The sequence below is a fragment of the Artibeus jamaicensis genome, unplaced genomic scaffold (genome assembly GCF_021234435.1).
Source record: "Artibeus jamaicensis isolate MK-2021 breed Jamaican fruit bat unplaced genomic scaffold, CSHL_Jam_final contig_490, whole genome shotgun sequence".
NCBI classification, from domain to species: domain Eukaryota; kingdom Metazoa; phylum Chordata; class Mammalia; order Chiroptera; family Phyllostomidae; genus Artibeus; species Artibeus jamaicensis.
The window spans coordinates 2458968-2481875 of record NW_026521861.1 but is presented as its reverse complement, the minus strand read 5'-3'; the positions used below and the strand labels follow the sequence as shown (position 1 = coordinate 2481875).

Sequence of the window (22908 nt, the reverse complement as noted above, 5' to 3'; positions counted from 1 at the left end):
AAGAATGAATCCCAGTCTCACTGCTACTGAGAAGAGAGGAGGGGAGACGTACTGAGAGAGTAGCTTCGGCTGCTCAAGGTGTTCGGGGCCTAAGGGGCAGTTCTTCAGCCTATTTGTATTCTCAAGACACAGTCCTACAGTCTCCAGCGATATCCAAGCTTTTGGCGTTTCTGGTCTACACAGGAAGAATTGTCTTGGGCCACACATTATATATATACACTGTGACACATAATCACACACACAAAAATCTCATGATGTTTTTAATAAGTTTATGACTTTGTGTTGGGCCTCATTCACAGCCATCCTGGGCCACGTGCAGTCCACGGGGCCATTGGTTGGACACCCCTGGTCCATCCCAGGCTGCAGTCCTCCACCACAGGCCAAACTGCCAGACAGGCAGGCCTGGGCATCAAGGCACGGCCACCCAGGGAAGAGCAGAGAACCTGCTTGTTTTCTTTCTTTTTTCTTCTTTCTTTCTTTCAAACTGCTTGATTTTATAGGGAGAGGAAGGGAGGGGAGAAAAAGAGACTTGTGGATTTTTGCTGTTCCACGTATTAACGCATTCACTGCTTGATTCTCGTGTGCGGCCTGACCAGGGATCGGACCCACAACCTCGGAGCATTGGGACAATACTCTAACCAACTGAGCTACGCGGCCAGGTCCCGAGAAAGCTGTTTTCAATGCCTTCCTTTAATTTCCTCAGTTCCCTGGCAACAGCCAACCACCACGAAACACCTGCACCATTATTAAGTTTAACAGTCAAACTGGAGGAAAGGGCATCCGAAGCCATTCTTGGGCAGCTGTGATCTGAACCTACCTAACAGGGCAGGGCGGCACCTGCAGCGCTCCAGAAAGGGTGCCATGGCGTAAGCACACCTACTCGTTTGTTCCCCTCCGACTCAACACCCACAGGTGCCAGGCGCCATTCTAAGCACCAGGGATACCACCACGAGCAAAATACCCAAGAACCCTTGCTCTAATGGACTATGTAAACATTCCCCATTTCTAAACAATACTTATCATGGGTGATCTCTGAATACGTGGAACTGCAACAAAACTACTAGAAATCCAAATGTAACTTTGTAAAAGTTCAATCTAAATGATTGAAATTGTGTCACAGACTTCCTGATCTCCCCAATTTTTCCTAACGAATCACCCTTTCATGGCTGCTACTCAAGACAGTGTTTCTTCTAATCAGCACTTTTCTTACTTCTTCTCCTTACAAGATTATATATTCCTGTTTGCAAGGCAGCATTAAACCCAAAGCATTCACTTAGCACAACATCACACACTCTTACAGAGTGATTGCTGACAACTGCTTTTCATTCATCCGCCTCTCCTTGCCCCAGCCCACTGCTGACCAGCCCTCCTTGAGCACTGACTTTTTTTTTGGTGGGGGGGAGAGTTTGAGGAGAAAAAGAGGCTGAATTGACAAATGCAGGCATTCCCAGGAAAGTGACTTCATTTTCTGCTATGCCCTGCAAATACTACCACAGCCCAGTGACAAACCAGTCAGCTTTAGGATTTAAGAGGCAAGAGAAGACGATCATTAGCAGTTTCTGCTAGTCTGAAAAAAAGGGCTCTTTTAAGTGATCCAGGCTCATACACGGTGGACCAAAGGTAAGTCAAACAAATAGTTTATCACATTATTATAGTCATCTGCCTGACGATGCAGAAATTAAATTCAATGATGAATTCAACAATTAAAAAAAAAAAAGGAACCAGTACACTGAACCAGAATTAGGCAGGGTTACATTGTTAAAATGCTGCAGTTTAACAACTGCTTATGGCCTCAAACAGTGTCTGAGATACTGGGCCTCCGGCTCAGCGCCCCTCCCCACTTCAGAGAATCCCCAAAGACAGCAATGCTGAAACCCTCTGTATTCTGATTAACTGATTATTCAGGAAGACACACTGCAATGGGTTTGTGGCCAGTGGCACTCATTCTTCCACTGTAGTTGATTTAATAATTTTTTGGCAACAGTTTTCTAGGCAGCCTACGTATTTATAATTTTTAAATTCTGGGACGGACATGGGAAAAGACAGTTATTTGTTCAGCTCTGACCTGGAGACCTGTTCCCATACCCAAGTAGGTCACCTGGCCAGCTGAAGGAGGCTAGGGGAGAGGGCCAGGGGATTCTCTATTTTAAAGGCAAGGAATCAGAAGGAAGAGAATTTTATCAAAATAGGACAGCAACTTCCAGGCTTCTGGGGGATGAGGTAATCTCCAGACCTAGGGCCATTTTATTTCCAGGAGCTCTGAGCAGAGACTGTAAGGCAGACACAGAATATCTGAGATAAGAAACCTTTTCTACGTATCCCGGGTTGAGTATGGGCACACTTAAATGCATTAGAGCTCTGACAAAAAAAGAGATGTGAATCGTAACTCCGACCCCAAAGCAAGGTGAATGCCACAATAACAAAAGTCAAACAGAGCATCTTCATGTCATGAACGGACATGAAGATGCTCTGTTTGACTTTTGTTATTGTGGGGCTGGACGTCAGTGAAAGAATCCTGAAGTAATTAGTGTAGTGAATGCCATGGGAAGAATTCCAACCTCAGAACAAAGATGCTCAGAACTGTGCCAAGTAGAAATGCTAAGGATCGCTCAGCTGCCAGAAGCCAAGAATACTCGCTTATCTGTGTCCTAGGCCTGGACAAAGGCAGACGTTTAGCAGGCCTGCCGAGGCAAGAAGGCAAGAAAGCACACCACTCCTGGTTTCAGAGCAGGACGAGGAGCTCTGCAAGTCATGGGGGCTATTTCTTCTACACCAGGGGCCACATCAGCCTTGTGGTTGGTTGGCTTCAAAGGGCTGAATGTAATTTCAATTCCTTAATCGTTAAGGAGGAGTTACATGTATACAGTCCTAAAATTATTTCAGCCCTTTGAAGGCAACTGTGAGGCTGATGTGGCTCCCAGTGAAAATGAGTTGGACACCCCTGCTCTACAGAGTCTCCATAAAAACCTGTGGATGCTTTCCCACTATTCAGGCTTCACAAAAGGAAGGCTGGGCAGCAGGCTCTTAAATGCACTACACAACGCATCACTTGCCAAACATCAAATGATCTCTTTCAAAGAGGAAAGACCCTCACATGCTGATAGCTGACAGTGAACAGATGAAACACATGAGCTTCAGTGAAGTTAGGTGACCCGTGCAAGGATGCACACCTGGTAGGCAGCAGCCACAGCATCTCACCCAGGGCTGTTTGGTTCCAAAACATCTCAAACACATATGGAGATAATATTTTGATATTGTAATTGTCACTTTCTCCTCTTTTGTGGCCTGATGGTCACAGTCACATCCAGCCATCCAGGATATACCATGGGAATGAGAAGGATGGACTACTGGGCAAATTAGTCTTGCCCCCGAGGACTTATGTATTTAATTACTCAGTCAGGGAAGAAAGGCAGTAGATGCAGAAACAGACAGGCACTTCATAATAAACACTGGGAAGGAGCTAAGAAGGTCCAAGAACAGCCTGAACAAGGAAAACCGTTGAGAGATAGAAGGGCCAAAGAAAGTTTTGATAAGACAATGGATAGCTCAGTTGATCAGAGCAACGTCCTGATACACCAAGGTGGCAGTTGATCCCCAGTCAGGGCGCATACAAGTACGGCCAATGAATGCATACATAAATAAGTGGAACAACAAACCGATGTCTCGCTCTTTCTCTCTCTCCCTAAAGACAATTTAAAAAAAGAGAGAGAGAGAGATGAGTACTAAAATAGCGTATACAGTTTGGGTGGGAAGACGAACACACTGGGCAGGGCCAATCATGGCCCACACCATGGAAACAAGGGCACACAGGGCATCTGAGAAAGGCAGCTGATGGTCCTGGCTGGTGTGGCTCAGTGGATTGAGTGCTGGCCTGTGAACCAAAGGGTCACTGGTTTGATTCCCAATCAGGGCACCTGCTTGGGTCATGGGCCAGGTCCCTAGCAGGAGGCGTGCGAAAGGTAACCACACATTGATGTTTCTCTTTCTCTCTCCCTCCCTTCTCTGCTCTCTAAAAATAAATAAATAAAATCTTTAACAAAAACAAAGAAAACAAGGGCAGAAGATGAAGCAAAGGTCAGCTGGAAGTAGAATGCACAGGTCCTATTCACGTGTGCCTTCACTGAGTACCTCTAACCAGCACATTTTTTTCTTTCTAATGACAATAGTATTGCCATGAATACCAAGGACAGGAATTTCTAGTTTACTAAGTATCTCGGGCTCTCTTTTTTGCTTGTTTAACTATATCTACTATTAAAGTATGATAAATCTTGGAGCTGAGTTTTGCTCCCGTCTCGGGTGGGACAGGGAGAGGCAAGAAGACACCCATGTCAATGATGCAGCTTCAGTCGTCTAAATACGGAAATGAAAGTAGCAGAAGCTGAAACCATTACGGTAACAGCTCCTGAAGGTTTCTGCCGCTTATTTCTCTGTCCCTAAAGAAGAAACTCCTTTCTGTACTGACAGTCACTCACTCTGCCCTACCAATCACCTCTGAGCGTGGGCATTTGCTGCCCTCTCCAGAGAGCACAGGTGTCTCTGAAACTCCCCGCTGACAGTGAGCTGTCCCTGAGGGTGGAGGGGCTGTCGCTGGATCTGCAAATTGAGCTTTCTCAAATACAACAGCAGCCTTGTTTGTTTTCCTACCGAAATGCGAGGTTTGCTTTTCCTGCCCTAGAAACACCTCAACCTCACCAAACTGGCCAAACATTAAATGAAAATGAGTAAGCCACAGCTCAGGAGTGTTCCCGGACACATTTCATGTGTCTGTCGAACTGCTTTTTAAACCGAAGATCTGAATAAGAACAAAAGGAGGGGGACAAAGGTCATAAATACCGCATGATACACTTGGAAAAAGACCACTAGGAAAATGAGTGTTCCGGGTCTCCATTAAGTATGACTTCATCTTTCACTTTTATTTAAACTTTGGGCAAAACAGAGAGACATGGTCTATGTTCAGTGGGAATATGAATGCAATGGGTGGCAGGCACATAGAAAGGAAGTCATTTCATCAAAGGCACGTCAATTCTGAGTCCCTCGAAGCAGCTCCAGACCTGCTGGGTTTAAGGTCATAAAAGCAACCATTCATATTGTCCAGAGAGAAGCCATCTTGGTTGTGCTTCTATAGGAAAACCCACTAGCTCTTTTCTGTATTCATAAACTCGGCAAAGTTATTTATTCTCAAGCTTATCTCCTCTTCTAAAGTTCAAGCAATTTAAGGGCAAGATGCAAAACTTCCACTTCTGTGCCCCTCACAATACTAAGCAATGCCTTGCACAAAATTAGCTCTCAAGAAAAGATGGTTACGTGGATGTGATATGAGAAACTTTGAAAAACCTCTGTTTAACCTTTATTTGCCCAGGCCCCAGGCGCCCTGGGGAGAATGATGGGGCTGTCTAGGATAAGTAAACAACAGTGCATTAGCTAGGACTGAGATTAACACCCCTGCTTCTGTGTCCTTGGAGCCCTGGAACTGAATAATAGGAGCCTTTGAACCCTGCCCCGTAAATAGAACTAATTATCGCATTCTGCTTCTGCCCCGTAGACACCTGTGTCCTTGAGCCCTGGCTCTGCCCCTAGACAGGACTAACTTCCGCATTCCGCTTCTGTATCCCGCCTTGCCACGTAGACAAGAAGACCCTAATCTATAAAAACCCCAGGAATCCTTTGTTCATTGCTCAGAATTTGGAAATGACTCCTCTGAGCCCATGCATGTAAAATAAACCTCGTACTCCAGAATCCCTCGGTGTTTGGTCGCTTCATTTCCCACAACAGATGAACAAACTTCATGACTATAGAGAAGACTGTAAAAATGAATCATACAGCCGAATCCCCAAACATCAGTGAGGGTGGCATTTTCCTGGCCCTAGAAACCCAGTAGACAGCTAAGAGATCAGGAGAATACCTGGCTATTACTCTGAGCTCATGGGGTTTGATGCAGGAACTGGGAAATCCTCTGGGGATCTCATTATCTGGACCCCTCTAATTTCTCAGCTGAGGGATTTAAGGTACTTAAGACACCTCAAAAGTAAAAGTCCCTTCCTCAAGACAGCTGGGACGTGATCTAAATCCCTGACATTTGTTTTTCAATGGTGAGCAGGATGAAGCTGCTCCTGGTTTTGTCTCCCATTCCCCAGATAAGCCCATCAGCAACACCTGCAAGTTAGTTGCCTTTTCTGCCCAAGGATTGTGAAACTTAGATCTATTTACCATGCCTTCCCTCACTTCCTGGATCTTATGTAAATCAAATATCATCTCTTCCCTCCTTAGGCTATGCGGTAACCAAATCTATTCCAGCTCTAAGATTTCAAAACACCAGAGGAAAACATTCAGGTTACCCTTCCCGTAAGTTGTAGGAAATGGGAAAACTGGAACACACACACCCACACCCCAAGTAAAATGATGGCTACAGGGGGTGAATCTGGAAACCGTATCACACCAGATGCAGGGTACACCGGTCCTTTGGTCACTCACCGCCCAACCACAGGCCCACCTGAGCCCCCGCACTCCCTCCCTCCCAGGGCGCAGCGTGCGAGGCAACACTGGATGACAGCGGTAGGCAAGCCTGCTTCTAAATCTCCCTGACCTGGGGTTCGAGTCATGAAATCACTGCACCAAAGCACAAGTGGGCAGGGAGACGCCACCATATAGGTGTAAGGCCTAGGAGGAAAAAAACTGGAAGTGACTTTGAGGAAACATCCCCCATCACAGCAAGATGGAGTTTCAGCGCAGGCCACTCTTCCTCCCTGAAAAAATCTGCAGGTGTCCACATCTTAGCACTTATATCCATTGTCCCAAAGTCTGTCTTTCTTTTTTTAAAGATTTTATTTACTTTCAGACAGAGGGAAAGGAGAAAGAGAGGGAAAGAAACATCAATGTGTGGTTGTCCCTAGGGTGCCCCCTATGGGGACCTGGCCTGCAACCCAGACATGTGCCCTGACTGGGAATCGAACCAGTGACCCTTTGGTTAGCAGGCCGGCGCTCAACCCACTGAGCCACACCAGCCAGGGCTGTTTGAAAGTCTTTTTTTTGGCTTTGCTCAAGATGTACACTCTAGCCAAGGCATGCTCAATACTGCAGAAAAGGTAGCGCTCACCAGTGAGAAACAAACACAGTAAATCAACATCCTTGCAGAGATCTCGAGGTCTATAAGCTATTTTCATATCCATTTCGGTCGTTCCTTACATCGGCTGGTGACAGGGCTAAGGCAGTCACTGCGAGCCCCACTCCTCAGACGAGCCTGCAAAAGGCCTGAAAGTGTGAGTGACCCAGGAGTGGCACCTGGGGTTTCTGGCTGAAGGGACAGAGGTCTTCCCTGGGAACCCCGGCCAGTGACTGCCCAGAGGGAAATTTACCTTTCGACTAGATTCCGTCAGGGCTTATTAGCATTCGGGACTAGCCGTGTGCCCACCTACTCTTGCTGCCCTGGGCCTATTATTACTTACTGCTCTGCACCACCATCACTTCTGTCGGCACTGCCCGGAGACCGCTGAGGCGGCCGTGCCTGCTGCAAGAGGCCCACGGGGTCACGGAGGCCTGCCGTCTCCTCTGGAAACTCCCGCCGTGCGGTGCTCCCTCCACGTTAAGCCTCTGAGAGTCAGTCCCACCGTGAAGAGGCCTGTTTGGCCCGAGAGCTGCTCCACTTGAACAGCACGGACGCTCTCACTGAACTTTTCTTTCGCAGCACCGTTATCTCTGCAGTGTCTTGCAGCCCCCATATCCTGCGTCCTATTTCTCCCTCAGCAGCGTTGCGCATCCGCCATGAAACCTCCAATACTCTACCTTGAGGGTGGGCACGGCCAGCCGGGCGTGGGACAGGGGTGCCCGACTGACACCGCTGGAGAGCTGGAAGAGGAGAATTACACGCATGGGGTCTCCTCGTTTCCCCAGGTCTCTCTCAGCATTTGTGCAATATCAGATAAGAGGAGGATTTTTCCAAAAATTCTCCCCACATTAGAAACTAGTCGTAAGTTAATATTTCACTTTTCATACTGGGCAGAATTTGGAAATGGACGTCTGTCAAACAAAATGACAAAGAAAGTTTTGAGGGGGTAGACTTCCGCCAAGATGGAGGCATAGGTGGAAGCACTGTGCCTTCTCACACAAACAAGTTTAAAAACAACAAAGTTTTAGCAACAAAAATGCAGCCAAACCACAAAAAATTGAACTATACGGAAGTCTGACAACAACAAACCCTTCAGCCAAACCACTAAGAGGGGCAGAGCCAGCAGCAGAGTAGGGTCGGGCAGGAAAGATCCACCGGACCGACCAAGGTGCGCGACCCAGGCACGCCGGCAGCCGTGGGCGGATCCCAGGTGTGCAGTAGCGGGTGGACCCACTGAGGGCACAAGGCGGTGGACCCACTGAGGGCTGACCGAGGTCACACATTCGCGCCCAGATAAACTGGTGAAGGAGCAAGCGGTGAGACAGACCCTGCAGGCCCCAGTGGCAGGAAAGTGGCAGAGGGGACCGCCATTGTCCCTCTCTGACCCCGCCCTCACATACAGCGTCACAAACCAGCGACCTGGGTGGCCTCTCTCTGACCCACCCCCACATACAGTGTCATAAACCAGCAACCTGGGTGGCCCCACCCTGGTGAACACCTAGGGCGCCTCTTCTTATACAAAAAAGGCACAAACAGATCAAAACATGGCTCAAGAACAACTCAGAGCCCCAGAGCCAATAAATCTAAGCAATGAAGAAACAGCCAAATTTTCAGATGCACAGTTCAAAACACTGGTGATCAGGATGCTCACAGAACCGGTTGATTTTAGTCACAAATTAGAGAAACATATGAAGGCTAAACTAATTGAAATGAATGGAAATGCACAGAAAAACAATAGTAATGGAAAGGAAACTGGGACTCAAATCAAAGGAGTGGACCAGAAAGAGGGAAAAAGTGACCAAACAGAAAAGATGAAGAAACAAGAATTCACACAAATGAGGAGAGGCTTAGGAAACTTCAGGACATCTTTAAATGTTCCAACATCCGAATTATAGGGGTACCAGAAGGGGAAGAGGAACAGCCAGCACTGGAAAATTTATTTGAACAAATAATAAAGGAGAACTTCCCCAATCTGGCAAAGGAAATAAGACTTCCAGGAAATCCAGGAAGCTCAGAGAGTCCCAAAGAAGTTGGACCCAAGAAGAAACACACCAAGGCACATCATAATTACATTAGCCAAGATTAAAATGAAGGAGAGAATCCCAGAAGCAGCAAGACATAAGGGGACAGTCACCTACAAAGGATTTCCCATCAGATTGTCAGCTGATTTCTCAAAAGAGACCTGGCAGTCAAGAAGGGGCTGGAAAGAAGTATTCCAAGTCATGAAACCCAAAGACCTACAACCAAGATTGATCTATCCAGGAAAGCTTTCATTTAGAATGGAAGGGCAGATAAAGTACTTCTCAGAGAAGACCAAATTCAAGGAGTTCATCATCACCAAGCCCTTATTATATGAAATGTTAAAGGGACTTACCTAAGAAAAAGAAGATAAAAAAGATGAACAGTGAAAGGATAGCAAACTCACAGTTATTAAGAACCACACCTAAAACGAAAGCAAACTAAGAGGACAGCTAGATCAGGAGCAGAACCATAGAAATGGAGATCACATGGAGGATTAGCAACAGGGAGGAGGAGAAGGGGGGAGAAGGTACAGAAAATAAGTCGCATAGATGGTAGGTAGAAAGTAGATAGGGGGAAGGCAAGAATAGTATAGAATCAAGGAAAATCTATACTATCAATAGTATAGAAGGCAAGGAAATATAGAATCTAAAGAACTTGAGACATGTGGTCATAAACTAAAGGGGGGGAATGGTGGGGGAGGGCTGTGCAGGTGGAGGGGAATGAAGGGGGGAAATAGAATAACTGTAATGGCATAATCAATAAAATATATTTAAAAAAAAGAAAGTTTTGAGGGGGTAAAAAACAGGATTTGCCATGATTAAAACTCCACTACTAGACCTGTTTAAGTAAAAAAAAAAAAAAAAAAAGCTATGGTTGGAGAAGCACTTTTGAAAGGCATTGTAGAGAACAGTTTTTAAAGTAGTGGAATACTGCCCTGGCTGGTGTAGCTCAGTGGATTGAGCACGGGCCTGCGAACCAGACAATTGTGGTTCGATTCCCAGTCAGGGCACATGCCTGGGTTGCAGACCAGTTCCCTGCAGGCCAGTTCCCAGCAGGGGATGCACAAAAGGCAACCATACATTGATGTTTCTCTCCCTCTCTCCTTTCCTTCCCCTCTAAAGGTAAATAAATAAAATATTTTTTAAAATAAATAAATAAATAAAGTAGTGGAATATTTAGTGAGGGTTAATTACTTATGACAACTGAAGAGCTGTCATAATTAGCTACATATTCTGATAGCAGTTTTAGCAAGGATGTAATTTAAATTCTCCCATCTAAGATCCTATCCTATAACATTAAGGAAATACTTTCCATGTTTTTAGGGCATGATATGGTAGGGTGGTTATTCTGAGGAAGAGAATTCTTTTATTTCTTAGAGATTCCAATGACACTATTTACAGTTGAAATGATTTCATGTGATTTGCTTCAGAACAACTTCACTGGGACAAATGGAAATGAAAGTGGATGGATACAGAAAAAACAAGACAGGCCATGACAATAAATGGCTGGAGTTACCAGTGGGTACACGTACACAGGTTAATTCTCTTTTTCTTCGGATAAAACAACTATCAGGCATTTGCATAATAAAATGCTACTACTTTAAAATAATCTACTTTATGGGGCCATAAAAAAAGAAAATTTTACCCTTTGCAATAGCATAGATGGACCTGGAGAACATTACACTAAGTGAAACAAGCCAGTCAGAGAAAAGACAAATACTTTACAATTTCACTCGCATGTAGAATCTGATGAACAACCTGAACTAACAAGGAAAATGGGGACAGACTCATAGATGGAGAGCAGAAGGACAGCTGGGGAGGGTGGGAGGTTAGGGGGTGAAGGAATGAGGAAAAAGGACTCATGGCCTGGACAACAGGGTGGTGATTGCTGGGGGTATCAGGGGACTAAATGGTAATAGGAAAAAAAATACAATAAAGATTAAATTTTAAAAATTTATAAAAGAACCAAAGAGCACCAAAAGCTCAAGTGACAAAAGAATAAAACACAGAAGCTGAACTCTGGCAAAACTAAAAAGTTATGCTTCAAATGACACCAGCAAGAAAGTGAAAAAACAACAAAGAATGGGAGAAAATATTGGCAAATCATTTATCTGACAAGGGACTCATTAGGCTTAACTGCAATATCCTTCAGAGGCTAACCACAGAACATGCGCGTTGCAAATCTCCAAACCGGCCCCCACCCTCCCCACCCGCAGATTTCTTTCTCCAGGCCCTCTTCGCAGACATGGCGGCCTGGGGCGGTCTCTGGACAAGGCCGATGGAGGTAGCACAGCCTCGGTCAGGGTCCAGAGACCTGACTCTAGTTAAAAGGAAAACCTCCCCCTGGGCAGTCACTCGCTGGGGTTCCCTGAAGTGACCCCTTTCCCTTCAGTCAGATAAGAGACTTTAAAACAGGCCAAAAGTTGAACAAGCATTTCTCCGCACAAGACACACAAGTGATCAATAAGAATATGAAAGGCTGTTTAATCAGTGATTATTAGAAAAATGCAAATCAGAACCAGCAATACTATTTCACATCCACTAGGCTGGTTACGATCTACCATATTTTGCCATGCATAATGCGCATCTTTTGGCCCAAACTTTTGAAGGAAAAATAAGGATGCATATTATACATGGGTATAATGATTACATACCATAGGTGTAATAATCCCATGTGTGATGCACACAAAACCGTGGGTGCGCATTATACACAGCAAAATATGGTAAAAGACAGACAAGTGTTAGAGAGGGTGTGGAGAAAATGAAACCCTCGTACACTGTTATGGGATGTAAACAGCACAGCTGCTGTGGAGGGCAGCCTGGCAGTTCCTCAGAGGTTCAACACAGTGACTGTGTGACCTAGCAGTTCTACTTCTAGGTATATGTACACCCAGGAGAATGAAAACATATGTCCACATATAAACTTGTACACCAGCCCTGGCTGGTGTGGCTCAGTGGATTGAGTGCTGGCCTGTGAACTAAAGGGTCTCTGGTTCAATTTCCAGTCAGACCACATGCCTGGGTTGTGGGCCAGGTTCCCTGGTGTGGGGCATGTGAGAGGCAACCACACATTGGTGTTTCACTCCCTCCCTCCTTCCCTTTCCCTGTCTCTAAAAATAAATAAATGAAATCTTTTAAAAAACACAAATATTTGTACACCAATATTCATAGATGTGTTACTCATAATAGCCCAAAAGTGAAAATAGCCCAATAAATACATCAATTGAAGAAGAGATGTATCACACCCATATAACAGAATATTAATTGGCCATAAAAAGAAATTAAATACTGACACATGCTACAACATGAACCTTGAAAATATTATGCTAAGTGAAATAAGCCAGTCACAAAATGCCATATGGTGTATAATTCCGTTTCCATGAAACGTCCGGAATGGGGAAATCCACTGAAAAGGAGACTGGCGGTCGCCAGGGGCCTGGGGCGGCGGGGAGGGGAGCGGACAATGGCTGCTTATACTGTGTTCCTTTTCGAGGTGATGAAAATGTTCTGAAACCAGATTGTGGTAGTGGTAATGCAACCCTGTCAATACACCGAAATCACTGAATTATACATTCTAAAAGTATGATTTTTGCCCTGGCTGGTGTAGCTCAGTGGATTGAGCGCAGGTCTGCAAACCAAAGGATCATGGTTCGATTCCCAGTCAGGGCACATGCCTGGGTTGCGGGCCAGTTCCCAGCAGGGGACGCACGAGAGGCAACCATACATTGATATTTCTCTCCCTCTCTCCTTCCCTTCCCCTCTAAAGATAAATAAATAAAATCTTTAAAAATTAACAATTAAAAAAAGTGTGATTTTTATGGTATGTGAATTATAGCTCAATAATGCTGTTATTACCCCAGCCCCCCCAAAAGTCCCTCAGAAACCGTCTTCACCTCAGAACAGGATGTACCAGTGGAGGTGGGGGTCAGCTGTCAGGCCCCAGAGAGCACCTCACTCAGTACAGTACAGGGTGTCCCAGAGCAGGCCGGGCTGCACGCACGTGCTGCAGCTCTGTGGTCAGGGGCATGAGAACCGCAACTCCCACACCTGAGACAAGAGCGCACCTCCCTGCCCGTGGGAACCCCCACCCCAGTCTTTTCTCCACTCAAGAAAGCATGTACAAATCAGAATAACAGTATACGCATATTCTAACTCACGGTGCTCTAAGTTCCTATTTATCATTAGAACACAATCACTGAGAAAACACCCCTCATCTGATTGCCAAGGCTGGTGAGAAGGAAAGCGACGTACATGCCTCCTGGACTAGGAGTGAACCAAAAACCTATCCTTAAATCCCTCCACTGGAAACGGATGTTGGTTCAGTCAGGAAACAGGGAAGCCTTGAATGTTCCCAGACACAGCAGCAGCAGCAGCAGCAGCAGCAGCAGCAGCAGAGGCTAACATTCACCGACTGAGTACTATGTGGCAGGTACTGTTCTAAGGGCTTTGTAAGTATTGACTCAATTTCCCTTCGCGATAACCCTGTAAGCTAGGGGCTATCATCGCGTCGTACAGATGAGAAAGCTGAGTTCACTGACCAGCCCCAAATCACACGGAGTCAGTCTGGCTCCAGAGTCTGCACTCTCAGCACCGCTACTTCCAAGCGTCCTTCCTGGGATGACCTCCGTGAGCAGGTGGTTCGCTGGGCACACAATTAGACTTGTGTGCCGCACAGCAACTGGGCAACGACTCCGGGCCACCTGCCAAGACTGTGGTCCAGGGGACCGCAGACCACTTCCTTCAGGACCTGGGCAGGCATTTTCACCCTTCTTCAGCCACGGGCTCCCTGTCCTCGGGTGAATACTCCTCCACAGCGAAGGGAGCAACCGACTAGCACACAGGGAGGAACTGGGAGCTAAGCAAACCAGAGACCTGCAGCCTCCCAAGGAGGTAAATAAAGTGAATGGTTCCCCAGGTGCCCATGTTAAGAATCAGAAGACATCTTCAAGGACAAGCATGGGACGTAGCTCAAGAAATGCTGCTCACCCTTTGGGGAAGTGAGCCCCCGCACACCCTAGTGATGGGGTGTAAACTAACAGAACCCCTGGAGAGCACCTTGGCACTATCCACCACCAACTTCACACCCTCTAACCTCACAATCCACAATGCCACTTCTAGGAATCTAGCATAACTGCAGACAGAAATGAATTCAACAATGTATACATGGCAAGAACCTGGACACAATGTATGTTCATCTGTAAAGAAGTGGTTAAGCCCTGGCTAGTGGGGCTCAGTGGATTGAGTGCTGGCCTGAGAACCAAAAGTTCGCTGGTTCGATACCCAGTCAGGGCACATGCCTGGGTTGTGGACCAGATCCCCAGCTGGGGGAGCATGAGAGGCAACCAATCCATGTATCTCAAACCTCTCTTTTTCTCTCCTGTCCTCTCTTAAAAAAAAAAAAAAAAGTGCTTAAATTAATCACGATCTAAAGCAATAACACATAGGCATGTAAAAAAGTCAGAAGTATAATGCGATATGGAAATCTATGATATATTAAGGTTTTTTAAAAGTACATATTATAAAATGCTACATATAAATTATCCCACTTTTTTAAATTTATTTTAATAGATTTTTTAAATGTTTTATTTATTGATTTGAGAGAAAGAAACATCAATTTTTCGTTCCACTTACTTACACATTCATCGGTTGATTCCCGTTTGTGCCCTGACCAGGGATCAAACCCACAACACCTGGTGTAGCAGGACAACGCTCTAACCAACTTAGGTAACTGGCCAGGGCCCCATTTTCTTTTTTAAGATTTTACTTCTTTATTTTTAGAGCTAGGGAAAGAGAGGGAGAGAGGGAGAAGAATACTGATGTGTAAGAGATCCATCAATCAGTTGCCTCTTGCATGTCCCCCAGGGGGACCTGGCCCGCAATCAAGGCATGTGTCCTGACTGGGAATCGAACTGGCGACGTTTCAGTTCACAGGCTGGCACGCAATCCACTGAGCAACACCAACCAGGGCCAGGGTCCCATTTTTGTTTTTAAAAAGGTGAAAAAATATAAAGAACCCTATATATACCACCAATTTTACATTTATATGAGTTATCTGTATGTATAAATAAGTGTATACATATGAATTTTATTATTAAAGTGTGGGACAAAAGTAGGTTTACAGTTGTAATACAAATACATTAGTTAATAAATAATAGTATAAGAATAAACTGTTTTGTGTACTCACAACTGTAAACCTACTTTTGCCCCACTCTATCTAGAAATAAGCGGCAGCAGAAAACCGCCCAAACTACACAACCAACCACAGACTTTCACTTTTTACTCTAAGCATTGTTGTATTTCTGTATTATTTACCGTTGTTATGAGCACATGCTATTTTTGTGTAATTAAAAACTGACGTGCCCCAACTGTTGTGGCTCAGTTGGTTGAGCACCGTCCTGCAAAGTGAGGGGTCACCAGCTCCGCTCCCGGTCAGGACACGGGCCTGGGTTTGGCCCTCACGTGGGGCGAATGCAAGAGGCAACCCATCAACGTTTCGCTCACACACTGATGTTCCTCTCCCTCTTTCTCCCTCCTCTCTAAAAACCAATAAATAAAATCTTTAAAAATAAAATTTAAAAATAAAATAAAATAAAAACTGATGTGAAAAGGTAAAAAGTACCAAGAGCAGCAATCGGGTCTACAGAAGGAAAATGGAAAGACAGGAGTAGCCGACTCCGTGCCTGATCAGACTGGAGACGAGTCTTCTGCCTCCCCCGCCCCCGGCAAATGCAGCTGGAGGATCTGCATATGTAAAGACAAAGGTCTCAAGTAAAAAGAAAGGACACAGAACGAACCTTTCACACTATTCAACTCTCACACCACTGAAGTCCTTAAGAGCTGCGATGCTCCAACATCCCAATGTAAAAAGCCAAAGATTAACTTTCTCACTCAGATAAACCACTAAGAGGGAAAATAATGAGGTCTGATCGATGAATGGAAGTTTGCGGGGGAGGGGGTTGTTATTTCTATGTTAAATTGGTTTTTAATACAACTGGAATGAAATTGCCAAGTGCAGGTGAGGAAGATAATTTAGGAAAGGGCAAACCAAAAAAATGTTGAGTTTTGAAAAACATAAATATTTTCTCCATGAATGGATGCCTCTGATCTGCAAGAATGTGTAATAAAACAGTGTTACAACATAACATCAGTCTTGCTTGATATTTAAAGATCAGAACAGACATGTTTTTATAACTTTACTCTAGGTCCCTCCCTTCCCAGCCACAAATATTCTTTTCTTTTTAAGATTTTATTTATTTATCTTTAGAGGGGAAGGGAAGGAGAGAGGGAGAGAAAAATCAATCTATGGTTGCCTCTCATGAGTCCCCCACTGGGAACCAGCCTGCAACCCAGGCACATGCCTGACTGGGGATCGAACTGCAATTGTTTGGTTCGCAGGCCCATGCTCAATCCACTGAGCCACGCCAGCCAGGGCCACAAATACTCTTTCATCGTCCTACATTGACTTTTACCTCTTCCAAAACAAATTTAAATTAAATTCTTTAAAACACCTAAGAACGTGAATCAAAACTTAGCCATGGCCCTGAGGGTGATGATGGTAACCAGGAACAGATGGTACATACAGAGCTCATCTGTTTTCCCACAGAAGAAAGTATGGAAAGAAGAAAACCCAAAGTAAATAAGTCAAGGTTATGGGAATGTAGTTGAGTAAGTGTAAAGATCGCGGAAACCCAGGCCATGCAGGACTGGTGATCCACAAGTCTGGGAGAATGACCTACTTTAATTCCCACACTGGGAAAGCCCAGAACTGTATCAACAAGCAGTAGAATTCAATAGGATGAGATATGTTTCCCCTCTCCTTACTTCCCAGATTGCAATGTTCTGGATTTCTTTGTATTTGTCTGTGGTTTCCACACTGTATGCTGTTTTTTTGGCCAGACTTTGCTCCACCTAGTGGAAATACAAAGGATTTTTAAAAGGGAGGTGCCCACAGCCAGTCTGTAGTATGCCACTGAGCAGGCAGTCAGGGTACCACGACCCCCTGTGACGGCTCCCTGTCACTCAGTAGCTGCTCTTACTGTCTCTGAAGTTATTGTGCGATCAGTGGCCCTGGTGGTGCCCAGGACTGGGGTCGCAGGGGAAGGACTAAACCCACATCATGCACCTGAGGGCCCCTTGAGGGTCAGTCTTAACAATTTAAGGCAGGAAGAAAAGAGGCCCCCTAGGGCATACAGATAGACAGGAATTCAAAAGGCAGCTGGAATTTTTAGTCCAAAGCCATCTAAGGTAGCCACAGAGAGCCATAAAGAGTTGCTAGCTAGTGCCCAGCACCCACACCGAGCTACGCCCTGGGGCCTGAAGGGTTCTCCTCCAGACACAGCCTTCCTGAGGTCCAGGAGAGTCAGCAGCCCTCACGGCGACAGACAGAGCGTGTGTGGGAACGAGTCAACGCCTGCCCGTGAGGTCGAAAATGAGAGTAGAGCCGAGACTTAAAGTGGGAAAAGGAAAAAGTTCTATGTGCCTCAATTCGGATTGGCTGTGGGACCAAGGTGACCGAAAAAAGAAAGTAACTGGCCATCGCCTTCGCTGGGGCAAAAACAAACGTGTTCTTCAAGTAAAACCACAAGGGCAGACCAAAGCAAGGAAAAAGAAAGTTCAAAACTGGGTGACTTAGGGAGGGCTCACCTGCTTGCTAAAGCACAGGCCAAAAAAATGTTTTCGAAACATCTGGTGCTAGCTGACAAAGCAGGGCTGACTGGTAACAGAAGCCAACACATCGGACAGTGATCAAGATTCCGGATGTTCACGTAATTTGCTCAAGGACAGTAAGCAGAAGAGTCAAGTTTGGAACTCAGGTGGCCTGTCCCCTTAGCTCAAGACCTCACCACTCTGTTCGACTGTCCCCCCTCGCCCACCCCCTCCAGAAGGCTGGGAGATCTGCATCATCTAATGTGCAGTCACTAGGCACATGTAGCTTTCTCATTTAAATGAATTAAATTTAAACTTATCATACCACTTTGAAAAACAGCCTGGCAGTTCCTCAAAAGGCTACATATGGGGTTAGCACATGCCCCAGTGACCCCACTGTCAAGAACACATCCAGGGGAAAGGAAAACTGATGTCTACGCAAAGCACCTGCACACGCACCCACAGCAGCATCGTTCATAACAGCCCAGAAGTGGAAACAGCCCAAATGACCATCAACTGAGGAATGGATAAATAAAACCTGGTGCAGTCCTATAACTGCACGGCGAACGGCCATAAAAAGGGATAAAATACTGATGCATGCAATGATATACTGATCTATCCACATGGATGAATCTCAGAAACATTATGCTAAGTGCAAGAAGCCAGTCACAAGGGACCACAGAAGTGTATGATTCCACTTATATGGAATGTCCAAAACAGGCAAATCCACAGACAGAAAGTAGGTTAGAAGTTGTCAGGGACTGGGGGGGGGGGGGGGGGGTGCACCAAGGAGGGACGGCTAATGGCTATGGGGTTTCTTTATAGGATGAATGAAAATGTTCTAAAATTAGACAGTGGTGATGGGCAACAACTCTGTGACTTACTAAAAAGGCATTTTATGCACACTTTAAATGGGTGAATCTTTTGGCATGTTAATTATATCTCGAGAAAATTGATATAAAATCTAAATGTCATTAAAAATTCAGTGCCTCAGTTATCCTAGCTACATTTGCCACATGTGGCTAAGTGGCCACCAAAACGAACGGCGCAGACACAGACACTTCAGCATCACAGCAAGTTCTGCTGGACAGCACTGCCTCGCCGAGTGGGTAGAAGGCCTCCTTCACCAACCAACCACAGCCCACCAACCAACCACAGCCCACCTTCCAGGTCTTACCACCTGCACATTGAAATGGGCTTTCCCCCTTCCTGGTCCACAGATGCCATACTTGTCCTTCAGAGCCCATCCAAATGCCTCTTCCTTCATGAAACTTTCCCTAAATCCCCCCACCCCCGGCTCTAGCAGAATTGGTTGTTCACACTTCTATTACAGCACTGATTCCTCTGGTTACAAATCACTGTGTGTTATATGTCTTCCAAACAAGACTACCAGCTCCTTGAGGACAGGGATTCCCAATGTCTAGCTATAATAACAGCCTGCTTCAAAGAGGGAACATTTCAGCAAGTGTCTGCTGAATTCTACTGAAAGGACCTGCAGAAACTCAAGGCACTGATTTTCAACAACGGCGCATTCTGGTGTGTAAAACAGACTAAGACAATGAGGGAAAGCAAATTTGAACATGGAGGTCTCCTATCCCACTATTCTACAAGGTGTGTTGGTGATTGCACTGAAATGCCATTTTGAAGAAAGAAGGGCTTCTGGACTGAAATCTGGGGCAATGGAAGTGACTAAAGGGGGGGGGGGGGGGAAGGGTATACTACTGAGGGGTGGGAAAGAACAGTGGGAACCAGACCCCCACCCCATCCCACGCACGGCGGAAGAGCAATGTCCGCATCTGTAGAGATTTCTGCTGACTCACTTTATGGAAAAGGACTTTTTTTTTTAACTAAATCTTTATTTTAAATAATACAGTCAGATTTTTCTGGTAAAGTTTAACCAAAAATAGAAAAAAGAAAACAACTCTATGTATCACAATCATAATTTAACTGGAAGAGACAAATACCAAGGCCTGCTATTTGGAGATCTTCCTGCTTTTTTTGTTCTTTATAGATTCAAGGGCTCATATCTGAGTTGCAGTGACCTGGAGGAGAGTCAAGTCTAAGTTCCTCACACAGAAGTGAGCTATGTTAATGAACTTCCCTGAGCCAGGATGGCAAGAAATGGCTGTGCAAATGCAGAGCTAGTAAGATGGAAAGCAAACCACCAATACGTATGTCTGATATTAAATGCATTTGAAAAAAAAAAAGGCTGTACTTCACAGAGCCACTTTAAGGGGAAAAATGCAGTGAGGCACCCACACCATTTCCAACACAGACTGAGTACAGAGAGTCCTCCTCAGTCCAGAGTCAGCTGGAAGCCAGTTGTTGAAATAAGGACAGTGAGTACCTGAAGCAGGTCTTATGCCAAAATAGTCTCTGAATTTTTTTCTTTACTGGTTTCTAGAAGCCAAAAAAAATCAACAAAAAATCAAACCCCAAACCAAATGGACTAAATTGTAGTGGATTCAGAGTTAATAATTATATAATAGCTTCCATTCCAAAGGTTAAAATTCAAAACACAAATTTCACTATAGATATACACAACAGTGTTCTCCACAGAAAGAGACAAGGGTACTGGGTAGGGGTGGGCATGTGGGGGGAGGGGTCAGGAAGAGGGAGACTACTGGATAGAACCTTCCAAAGAACCCTCCCTTCTCCACAGGAACTGGAACCACAATAGCTGCTGGTCAGCGGGAGCATCCATCCAAAGGGAACAAAGTACAAAAGCCACCCTGTCCCCAAAATAAGTATTGGAAGTGCCAGAAAAATGATAAGAGAATGACCTGTGCTCGACAAACTGCAATTAGGGCATGACATTGAAGATCCCCTCCCATATCTTCTAGCCACCTCCCGGCTTACATAACATGGGAAGGAACCTCCAGCCTTGCCAGCCTTCCTCCCCCTAAAGAAATGGGTGAGGATTTAAAACAGAACAAAAAGGAATGGCTGTTTCCCACCATCAGCCAGGACAACCACTGCTCTCCATCAGGGGAAGCAGTCCACAGGCCCAGCCACCCACCTCCAAAGGCCCTAAGGTCCCTATATCAACCCCCTACCAATGTTATTGACTGGTCTTTGGGAATGGCCTTAGAGATACAAAAACAGACAGGTGCAAAGGAAAAAGCTACAGTTTGTTCTGTATTTTGCTTTGTCAGCGTTTATACTTAATTTTACCAGTCCAAAGGGTTATAACTTTTCTAACAGACAAAAAATTTCATTTCTCTCTCCTACTTCAATTTTAACTGGGAAAATAAAGAACCCCAACACCTAAAACGGAAGGGTTCAGACCTAAAAAGGGAATATACTGGCCCAGAAAATGAGCTCTATTCCTTTCACATGTTATTTCCAACATACAGAAATATATTCTGGGGGGGGGGACACAGGACACTTCAAGAGATAAATGAATAAACAAATTGTGGTACGGCCATACAATGGAGAATTAGTCAGCCCTAAAAAAGAATAAAGTACTGGTACATGCTACGACGAAAAAGAACCTCAAAAATATTATTCTAAAGGGAAAGGAGCCAGACACAAAAGGCCATACTGTAGGATTCCGTTTATGTGCAATATTCTGAATAGGTAAATCCATAGAGGCAGAAAGCAGATTGGAGGTTGCCAGGGGCTGGGGGCAGGGGGAGGAGAGCCGAACTGCTTAGTGGGTGGGGGGTTCCAATGGGGGAGATAAAAATGTTTTGAAACTAGATAAGAGTTGGTGGTTGCCCAACACTGTGAATATACCAAATACCACTGAATTTTTTCACTTTATAATGGTTAAATGGCTTGAAATAGTTTATGTGAATTTCATTTCATTAAAAAATTTAAAATAAAGGATAACAATGGGCACAACAAAGATGCATACCTATGTGAAAGGGGAAAGGTAAGTGTTTTTGCTGGGACTCTGCTTCTACTCTTGATCGCAAGACAAAGTTCAGGTGCTAAGCTGTACAGACTTTGAAAAGACAGGGAAGGGAACAGAAAGTGAAGAAAATAGAATGGTAAAGCCCTGCCAAAGGGAAGGGAAGGAGGAGGGATCACCCCTGGTGCACCCCACCCAACTTGGCACCAAGAGCAACGCTCCCATTAAGGTTTCGAAATGCCCGCCTGAGCTGGGATCAACACAGCCGGCTTCTCTGCCTGGATAAAAAGCAAGCCACCAAGCAAGAAAACCTGGGGTGCTCCATTTGCAGCACCACCATTTGCTCAATAGCCGTAGGCTGGCCCAGATCAGCATCAGGGACTGGCTCTCCCAGACCAGCGAGCCTAACAGTGAGAGTTTCTAAGAGCTCAAGTGTGCCCTCCTCCTGAGGGGTCCCAAGAGTCCTGCCTCCCACCACTTAACTCCAACACCATTAAAAATGGTGCCCTCAGAACTCGCCCTAGTCCGGCTTGAAATAAATATCCTCGCAGCCCCTCCTCCCTCTCAGACTAGCTCAGTAGCCACGCACCCCGACCCGCACAGACCTACACGCGGCATCGCTGCCTAGCAGACTTGCTTCACGGGGGTACACGAATGCACCCCACCTGCTCCAGCTTGGCACCGCTATCCAGTCACAGTCACCCCAGCCCACCTGAACTAACTACCGTCTCAAAGGCCCCGCACTCGCTTGGCACCAATCCTCTGCCGCCTTCCTGACCCCGAAACAGGTGTCCCTCAGCTGAACACCGGCGCCCCCTTAGATTTTGTCCACCCCACGCATGGGTGTCCCTCTCGCGACTCCTCAACTCTTGGCAACAACACTCCTTCAGCCTCCTCCTGCTACCATCGAGGTCGTCTCCAGCTCCCTCCAACCAGGCCTCGACGACCCCCAGGCGCCCAGCCTAGCCCGGACGCCCCTCCCCCTTACCTGCGGGGGCTCAGCCCTGGCTGACAGGGGGCTGGGCAGCGCCTGGAGGAGCAGGAGCGCCATGCCACCCAGGAGCCTTCTCCTCTCCATCCCCTCCCTGCTCCTGCTCCTCCGCCTCGGCGCCGCCGCCACCCTCCTCCTCCACCTCCTCCTCCCTCTCCTCCTCTTTCCTCTTCTTCCTTCTTCCCTTCTTTTCCTGTTTCACTCTCCACCCCCCCCCTCCCGCTTCCGGCTCTGCTCCACCCCATACAAAACACCCTCCCATACATTGGGGAGGTCCTCCAGTTCCAGCGCT

At 45.9% G+C, this 22908-nt stretch overlaps 1 protein-coding gene across 1 annotated transcript in view; it reads right to left on the bottom strand.

The window, feature by feature from the left end:
• WBP1L (WW domain binding protein 1 like) overlaps positions 1-22791 on the bottom strand; it is a 59580-nt gene extending 36789 nt beyond the window's left edge. The window contains exon 1 of the mRNA XM_037159375.2: positions 22614-22791. Coding sequence (XP_037015270.2) covers positions 22614-22703 — 90 coding nt within the window. The 5' untranslated portion in view covers positions 22704-22791. The remainder of the gene's footprint in view (positions 1-22613) is intronic.
• Positions 22792-22908: the final 117 nt, after the last annotated feature.